Below are 9,389 nucleotides of genomic sequence, written 5' to 3'. Positions count from 1 at the left end.
GCCAATACAAAGGAGGAGAAACTCGTAGAGTTGTGGACGAAGCAAGAGTGTCTCTTTGACGTGCCATTCATTTTGTACTGCGACAGACCTTGCTCTTCACTTTCTGTCAATCAGGGTTGTGTCCACATTCTGCGATGTCTTCTCTTTTTCTCTTCAGCTGTTTTCTTCAAGCAAAACACTGTGCACACAAGTGCAGCTGTAGCCAAACACTGCTTTTGTTTCTGCTCCATTTCTGTTTCTTGTAACTTCCCATGAGGAGCATAATGCCAGCCTTAATGACTTTTCAAGTGATTTTGTGTTGCAGACAAATTTCCAACACTGGAATAAAATCACGAGAGTCTCTGCTACAGTCATGTCATGCTCACGTCATCTTGTGTTGTTTTAAGTCCATCTTTTTCTCCTCTTGAGCTTTTGATAAAATCAAACACATTTAATATTATCATAAGTCTCTAGCCTTGGTTCATGCAGACAGTGACATGAACATCATAAACAACCAATACTGTAAGTGAGTTCTCTCCAGCACCAAACAGGAATTAGCATAGTGGGAACAGAAAAAGCAGTAAATATATCATACATCTATGGGTAAATATGACGGCAGCTCCGGTGACTCTTTGCCTCGGAAGGCACAGCTCTGTTGGAGCGTTACAAAGGAGAAGAAACTGGTGGACTAGTGGAGTAAGCAAGAGTGTCTGTTTGACATGTCATCCAATTTGTACCATGACAGAGTGAAGAACAAGAAAAGGTAGAGAGACCTTGCTGTCCCCTTTCAGTCAATCAGGGTCATGTCCACAGTGGTTTCTTATCTTTTTCTTTTTGGCTGTTTTTTTCCAAGCAAAACACTGCAACTGTAGCCAAATGTATGAGCATATAGGAAGTAGTGTCAGGAGAAATCTAGTTGCAGTCTTGCAAATAGTGACCCTGCACTATCCCCCGTTTTTGCAGAATCATAGTCAGGCAAACAGGTATTGCACTGAGGGTTGTCGTTTTGTTATACAGTCATGGGTTCAGTGTTCATCAGTGTGATGGCCTGGGGGAAGAAACTGTCTTTGTGTCTGGTTGTTTTGGCGTACAGTGACCTGTAGCGCTGTCCAGAAGGGAGGAGTTCAAACAGATTGTGTCCAGGGTGTGAGGGGTCTGCATAAATCTTCTCTGCCCTCCTTTTGACCTATGAGGTGTACAGGTCCTCCAGGAGGGTAGGCTGGCACCGATGGTTCTTTCTGCAGCCCTAACGGTCTGCTGGAGTTTGTTCCTGTTCTGTTTGGTTGCTGAGCCAATCCAGACAGTGATGGAGGTGCAGAGAACAGACTCGATGATTCCTCTGTACAACTGTATCAGCAGCTCCTGGGGCAGGTTGAACTTCCTGAGCTGGAGCAGGAAGTACATCCTCTGCTGTGCCTTCTTGGTGATGGTGCTGATGTTGGATGTTCACTTCAGGTCCTGGGAGATAGTGGAGCCCAGGAACTTGTAAGACTCTACCACTGATACAGTACTGCTGAGTATGGTGAGGGGGTTCTTCCTAAAATCCACTGTCATCTCCACTGTTTTGAGTGTGTTCAGCTCCAGGTTGTTGTGACCACACCACAGGGCCAGCTCTTCTACCTCCCATCTGTAGGCCTACTTGTCACTGTCTTGGATGGGACTGATGACCATTGGGTCATCTGCAAACTTTAGGAGTTTAACAGGAGGGTCTCTGAGGTACAGTTGATGGTGCAGAGGGAAAACAGCAGCGGAGAGAGAACACATCCCTGGGGACGCCTGTGTTGATAGTCTGGATGCTGGATGTGGTTTTCCCCAGCCTCATCTGTCTCTCAGAAAGCCAGTGATCCACTGACAGGTGGGAGCAGGCACAGTGAGCTGGGTCAGTTTAAATTGGAGGATGTCCAGGATGATGGTGTTGAATGCTGAGCTGAAGTCCACAAAGAGGACCTGTGCATAGGTCTCTGGGGAGTCAAGGTGTCGCAGGATGTAATGCAGTGCTATGTTGACTGCATCATCCACTGACCTGTTTGCCCAGTAGGCAAACTGCAGGGGGTCCAGCAGGGGCTCTATGATGTCCTTAAGGTGGGCCAACTCCAGCCTTTCAAAGGACTTCATAACTACAGATGTCAGGATGACAGGTCTGTAGTCATTCTCTCCACTGATGGAGGTTTTCTTGGGGACTAGGATGATGGTGAAGCATTTGAACCAGGAGGGGACTTCACACAGCTTCAATGATCTGTTGAAGATAAGTGTGAAGATGGGGGCCAGCTGATCAGCACAGGCTTTCAGGCAGGAGGGGGTCATACCATCTGGGCTGTTGCCTTTCTGATTTTTTTAAGGGCATGCACATCCTTTTCACAGATCTTTAGGGGTGGGGGCTGGAGGGCTGGGGGAATGGTGGTGATCATGGGGGGAGCATCTGCTGGGTCTGAGGTGAGGTGGGTGAGGGGGGAGTTCTGCTTCTCAATTTTACAGTAAAACACATTCAGGTCATCTGCCAGTTGATTGTCTTCTACATTAGTGGAGAAGACCATCACTATCACTAGCTACTAGTGATGTTTCACAGAATTCTCACAAAGACTCCAGACTACCTTGCTGAACCTGCTGCCATGGTGACCCAATCTCAGATAAGTGGAAGAAAATGGATGGATTGATGTTTATTATTAAAATATCTTTGTATGTGTTTGTGTTTCAGGTGACACCAGATCAGTGGAAGATGATGGAGGCGATGATCAGAAGCACTAAAGGATCCTAAAAACACTTAGACCCTACTCATTTGTCGACAGCAATCAATCGAATGACTGTGATGTTACAATGGAGATGTTGAGGCCTGCCTACCTGCACTTCATTATGATGTTTAATGTGGCAGGTGTGCAGATTGCTTTGATGAATTTCCTAGAATTCTGTAGTTGGGAGTTTGAATTGGATAACTTGGGAGTCCAGACTAATGAGTACAGGAGGATTATTTACAATTGCAACTGCATTGTTTTAGAAAACACCAGGGCCTCAGTTTGGGATGGTCATTTTCATAGCTAACTTCTAACTAATTTCAACTACTCAGATTTTTCAGGGAAAACAAATCTAATTGACAGTGAGTGTAGTAAAAGAAACACCTATGAATCAATCTGTAATAATAATTAAAAATTAAACAACTTTATATAAATCACATTCTGTTCATTTTCATTCATATATATTTATTTACAATCGCAAGAAAAAGTAATGGCATTGTTTGCGGTTTCCTTGTTTTCTGCATAAATTGGTCATGAAATGTGATTTGATCTTTAACAAAGTAGCAAATAGAGTAAAGTCCATCTCTGGGAAGGTGGGGCCCTTGAATTTCATTGTGTCTGGAAAGTCGGTTGTTGAATCATGAAGAGTTGACTTTAGTTTAATGGACTCATGTTGGCCATTAAGGATTTTCACAAATTGGTTATGGTCTTGCTTAGTATGGGCCCAGATTCCCCAAATGTCATCCAAGTATCTCAGGTAAGCAAGTGGGAGTTTGGGGCATTTTTCAAATGCTGAGGTTTACCATCCAGCCATATAGATATCAGCACAGGCTGGCAAAAAGTGCTTGCCCATTGCTGTGTCCTTTATCTGGAGGTCATTATTTCCATTGAATTCAAAGTCATTGGGTCAAGTTGAGGTTTAGTAGTTCAAGAATTTATTTGTCTAGGTGTTTTGGGTCTGGATGTTTGTTTAGGGCTGCTCTTACGGCTTCCGTTCCTCTTTCTGTGTCAATATTTGTGTAGAGGCTTTCTGCATCCATAGAGAAAAGGAAGCATGGTTCCTTCAGTGTTAATGATCTGACTTTGTTGATAGTCATTGGTGTCCTTTATATAGCTGGGGTGTTTGTTTGAGAAGGGGTTCTGGAAGTATTCAATCAGCTCTGCCTATCCATAAGATTTGCTGGTTCAGGATTTTGTGGATCTGTGGGGTTGTCTGGGGGTAAATGGGTTTATTCAGTTGTTGGTATTTTGTTTGGTCTTGCAACTGCCTCTCTGCTGCTTGTATATAGTCCCTCTGGTTCATGAGGACTACTGCTGAGCCTTTTTCCACTGGCTTAATGATTAAAGTTGTTAGTTGTCTCAGCTCTTGAAGATTTTTTTTTCTTCCTCTAAAGTCAGGTTTTGTGTGCCAGGGGTATTTGCAGGTTGGGGAGGTTTTCTTTATCTTTTTGTATTAGGAGTTCCTTGGAAATGTCAGTCTTTCAGTTCCCAGTTATATACAAGACAAAATGGGGGATGTTTCTGCCTGTTGAGAGACGATAGTAGGTAGCCAGTTTAAAGTGTCTATGATATTGTTGGAGGTGGGCTGCCAGGGATTTGTGGGTATCTGGAAGCTTTGTGGCTGTAGCTGTGGCGATGAAGGTAAGTTCCTTTTTTTAGGAGTTCAAGGTGGGCTTTTGAGAGCTGGAAGGTTGTGGATAGGTTCACCAATGCTTCCACATAGTGCTCTCCGTGGATGTGGAATTGTGTGTGGGGCAGGGGTGGGATTTGTTGTTTGGTCTCTGCCAGGATTTAGTTCAGTGTTTGGATATTTCCTTTTGCTTGGGATGGAAGGTTGTGGGAGAAATTAATAATGGAGATGTAAATAGATGCAAAGGGGGAGGTGGTCTGGGATGCCCTTAAACCTACAGCACTTTAAATCTGCAAGGGAAGCAACTAAACAGCACTTACAGTCTGATGACATCACTGCCAGAAGTATGGTCCAAAGCGTTCCACATGACCCATAAAGCCCCAGGAACACTACTTCTGGTTTACGGCCTAGCCATGCCCACCTAGACCCAGCACTGCCCTTAAAGCATTAGTATTATTTAACAGAGACTGCTCTTCCACCAACGAGAGAGTGGCAGGGCTCCTCTTCAATGTACGAGGTGAGTTATAAAAAGACTAGTATGCTTCTCGCTTATTATTGTACCCATGTGGCCAGAGCTGAGAGGACATGATTTCACATTGCCACCTCTGTTATGTTGCCAAACAATTTGTACAACCTAGAGCATATATGGGAGATATGGTTGGTAACCTAAGTTGAATAAAATTCCCAGGGTTCTTAGCAGAGTATATAAAACAAATTTCCACCCAAATTTTACTATTTAAAATAAAATAGAACCTAGACAAACTGTATTATATATCACTATACTCATCTCAGTCTCACTTTTTGAATGGTACCCGACCACAGGCTTCTAAGACCACACAGTAAAGAATTAGAACCCCAAAAATATAGAATTAGACAGCTCCCCACCAATGCCATCACTAAACAGGACTTGACTTAAAATACTGAGGGTTGGCAGCCCCACATTACCATTAAAAAGTTCCCCAAGAGTCAACGAGTCAAGATTTAAAAGAGAAAAGAAGAAGACCCATGATGCAGAGGCCATCCTGATCAAGAAGGGAGAGACCATCGGGGTCAAGATCCAAAGCCTTGCAAGACTCCATGGGAGGTCACCAACAGCAATTTTCAGAGCTAAGACCAGCTCCTGCACCGTGAGATTCTCCAGATTCCTCAAGATCTCCTAGAGCAGAGAGATAAACGGTAAGGTTCCCCTTTGAGCGGAACCATTCTCTCTGCAGAAGAGAAGACAATGAGCAGACTCTATTTAGACAAGCTTGGGGCAGGCAGATTGGTGCTTAGTTTAGGGGGAGTCTGGTTGAAGGGCATGGGGGTTTTGGATTAGCCGAGCTGAATCCCCGCTGCCAGGTATACTCCCCCAGGTGGTTAATATAGACTGCATTGATAGAATGGGTGCCTGGGTAGTCTGAATGGCAACAGCTCTTCTGGTGCCTAGTCAGGTTTCCTTACCCTGGGGAATACTGGGAAGCTGCCACTGCTAACCCTGGTCATTCTCTTGGGAGGTGCTTGGTGGAGGGGTAGACTACCCAAGGGACCTGGAAGGCAGTAGCTCACTGTAGCTCATCATGGAGTTCACTGGATGCCCTCTTCACTTCACCATAGTACGTAGGAAGAAGACAGATGAGACCCTTTCCTCAACCATGCCTTGGCAGATTGGGGTAATCTGGTAATCTTAACAACCAATCTGTTTACCTGAGCAAGGGGTAAGTATGCAGCCCCCCTGGTTCCACTTGCACAGCACTCAGGATATGGTGATCTTGGCAGAAGTACCTTAAATGCAGCCAAAAGGCCATGCGACCTGATTTGAGGGGTATTCTAAATTAATTATAGTCAGTCTCACCTGGGAATATTTTTTCAGGTCACTTATTACAGTACAAGCTCTACTTTTTTTGGCTAATTGTGGTGTCATTTACTCTGCGGCATTACCTCAAACTGTAACACTTCCCAAGTGAGATGATGTGTATCAGTTGTATATGGAAACAATTCTGTATGTGTTTCTACAATTCACAGACATTAAAGCAAGTAATGTGTTAAAAGCACAAAGCACAGGAAAAAAGGAGTTGAGAAAAAGGAAAAATGTGAGGATTAGATGACATGAAAGGATTAAACATAATTTTAGATGGATGGAATTTAAATGTTCAAAACAATACTCTACAAAGTTTCTTTTTATTTTTTATTTTAAAAAAAGTATACATCTGAGTTTCACCTGAAACTGTGTCACATGGCCAACAGTGTTATTATGGCAGGGGGGTTCTCCCTCCCTGTGTCTTTATTCTGGATGTCTGCCCTCCCTTCTTTCCCAATTACAGTAAGTGCAGGAGAGCACTCTTTGCCACACACTTGGAGTGCTTCACTTAACAGTTTCATCTCCCAGTTGCGCCATTGTCCTGAATCCCAGAAGCTCTAGCAAAACTTGTGTACATCTTACCCTGCTCTGTTGCTGCTTCACAGGTCTGCTAGGTCGACTCTCACCGCTGTTCACTGAAAAGCAAACACCAGCTCAAACAGGTATGTGATGTACTGTCTTAAAATATATAGGTGCTAGTTGTTTTAATTGCTCCAGGTGTTAGATATATTGGTGACAATGTTTTCATGTATAGCAAAGAACTAGATTAATCAGTAGTGATTGTATTTCTTTGACTGTATAATATACTATATGAGAAGTAGGAGGTGAAAATATAGATATTAAAGGATCAGTTAACCTAAATCACTAAAACAAGCAAATGAACAAAACATACAGATAACTTTAGTTTTATTTATCCAGGTTTTGAGATATCTACCTTTGAAACATTTGGCTCCACCCCAATACAGAGATGCTGAATGGAATTTCATTTGTAGTGTTAAACAGTGAAAAATTACAGCAATGAAAAACTCTGAGACAAATATCTCAAAATCAGGGCAAATAAAACCAAAGCTATCAACATGACTAGAACCCACTAAAGGTAAGTGGAAATCTATGCTTTTATTGGCATGAACTGACATTTTAAAAAGAACGCTCATAGCAGAGGGAATGCTGTATGCTGTTAAACAACTGAATAACTGCTTTTACAGTTTAAATGCCACTGAATATATATTGCAATTTCATAATATCCTATAATGTATTTGAGTCAAATGTCAAAGAATTTCTTTAGTTCGTAAACTTTTACTTCATATAAAATGCTGTTGCGTATGGTTTAAGTGTAAAATGTAACTGGGTTGTGTGGGGTGTGTATTTGATTTTTTTCCCCCAAGTATTTTAATACAATACTCACACATAGTCAATGCCATTGATGCACCATTTCATACTAGCCTTCAGGTGGTGTCCAAGATCATCAGGGGGTAGATAAGAGTTGGGTCGGGTAGCATTCCAAACCTTAACTTCGATAGTAGTTCCTAAAAGATACTTTTTTCAGTATTTTTTACAAAATCAATTGTAACTCTATATACACACATACTGTATATATTGAGTGGGCCACAGAAAAGTAGCCCATGTACTTAAGAGCATATCGGAGGCGGGCTACCTTTCGGTGGCCCACCCTGCATGTATGCATGGTGACACAGTGGTTAGCGCTGTCGCCTCACAGCAAGAAGACTCCGGGTTTGAGACCCAGCTGACTCTGTGCCTTTCTGTGCAGAGTTTGTTCTCCCTGTGCCTGCGTGGGTTCTCTCCGGGTACCCTGGCGTCTTCCCATAGTCCATAGACATGCAGTTTAGATTGGTTGGTGAACTCTAAATTGCCCATAGGAGTGTGGGTGTCTGTCTCTAAGTGCCAGCCCTGTGATAGGTGTCCCCTGCCTCTCGCCTAATGTCAGCTGGAATAACCTACAGGCAGCCTGCCAGTGAAGCCCCCTGGGGTGGTAAATGATCAGCTCATCAATGCTGGGTTCCCCCGAAACACAGTACCTGCTTGTTTTGACTACTTAAGGCCTGTGTGTCTGCCGCATGTGTTGTGTTGAGGGTTGGTGAGAGAATTCTAACAATCCATGATGTTATGGTCAGTTCAACACTACCTGTTGGAATTAATTTAACTAATTTGGGGATGTGGTCACCTGTAACACAAGGGATTTGTGGGTGGAAGACGCAGTGATCATCAGTTATCATCAGTTGGATTTACCAACCTTGGAGCTATTTGAAAGGGAATGATGTTTCCACTACTCGGTGGGACGTAATGGTAAGTAAAAAAAAAAACACTGCATGCCTGGTAATGCATAGAGAGAACTGTAAGTTACTATGTCTGCATTATGCCAGTTAAAATATGGCGTTTCTCAATTACCTGCTTTGTTTAGAGCATTATACGTCTCTTTTCATTGGTACACATATCACTTTGGAGGAGAAATTCTAATTAATTAATGCTGTTGCAGTTCGTTGTGCTGTCCACGTTCATATTCTGGTTCGAATATGCCAGGTAGGATTTTAGGTATTGTTGGAAAAGTACTTTATTTGTCAGTGTTTTTTGTTTACCCATTGTCAGCCTCCTGATCGGTGACAGGAGTTGTGCACGTTCACAAACTATTGTCTCATTTTCAGGAGAAAGCTCTCCTTGTGATACTGGGTTTTATCGTTCCGAAGTAATTACAGACTATTTGGAGTTATGAGTGCAAAGCTAAATTAGAGCTACCAAGTTTAAAAATGAAATGGCTGGAAATAAGCATACCATGGCCACTTTAAGCAACATGCCGGACCATATTGAGATACAGAACTTCCCTTGTCTTTAAACACACTCTCATAACAATAGAAATTATTCCAAACCTGAAGTTACATTGATGTGATCCAAAATGTACAAATGGAAGTGATACATGAGTGTTCCATGAAAACTAATACATGCTTATTATTTCAGATGCTTGACAAATCATCTGTTACCAGAGACTACGTTATTCCTGACATCCTAACTCTTCAGTACTGCTCAAAAAGGTTACATAAGAAATCGTGTTCTTTTGTTGTCTTTATTTTAGTGATTGTGTGCTAATAATTCAAAATAATAAAACAAAATAACAGGACAATCATATGTGGACTATTAAATATCAGATCTCTTGCCTAAATCTGTTAGTGAATGATTTGATAAGTGAACATCACATTGA

At 42.4% G+C, this 9,389-nt stretch overlaps 2 protein-coding genes across 8 annotated transcripts in view; both read left to right on the top strand.

Moving 5' to 3' along the window:
* Nucleotides 1-3,123, top strand: part of decr1 (2,4-dienoyl CoA reductase 1, mitochondrial) — an 11,306-nt gene extending 8,183 nt beyond the window's left edge. The window contains exon 10 of the mRNA XM_020618784.1: nt 2,675-3,123. Coding sequence (XP_020474440.1) covers nt 2,675-2,734 — 60 coding nt within the window. The 3' untranslated portion in view covers nt 2,735-3,123. The remainder of the gene's footprint in view (nt 1-2,674) is intronic.
* Nucleotides 3,124-6,624: 3,501 nt separating this feature from the next.
* LOC109970897 (excitatory amino acid transporter 1-like) overlaps nt 6,625-9,389 on the top strand; it is a 22,335-nt gene continuing 19,570 nt past the window's right edge. For 2 of the 7 annotated variants that reach the window (XM_020618801.1, XM_020618802.1), the window contains exons 1-3: nt 6,655-6,840; nt 8,373-8,482; nt 9,149-9,222. In XM_020618801.1, the coding sequence (XP_020474457.1) occupies nt 8,480-8,482; nt 9,149-9,222 (77 nt within the window). In that variant the 5' untranslated portion in view covers nt 6,655-6,840; nt 8,373-8,479. The other 5 variants (XM_020618798.1, XM_020618800.1, XM_020618797.1 and 2 more) reach the window with 5 other exon arrangements.

This window comes from Monopterus albus, unplaced genomic scaffold (assembly GCF_001952655.1).
Source record: "Monopterus albus unplaced genomic scaffold, M_albus_1.0 scaffold209.1, whole genome shotgun sequence".
NCBI classification, from domain to species: Eukaryota; Metazoa; Chordata; class Actinopteri; order Synbranchiformes; family Synbranchidae; genus Monopterus; species Monopterus albus.
Note: the sequence above shows the minus strand (reverse complement) of the source record. Positions and strands in the feature narration are given on the sequence as shown.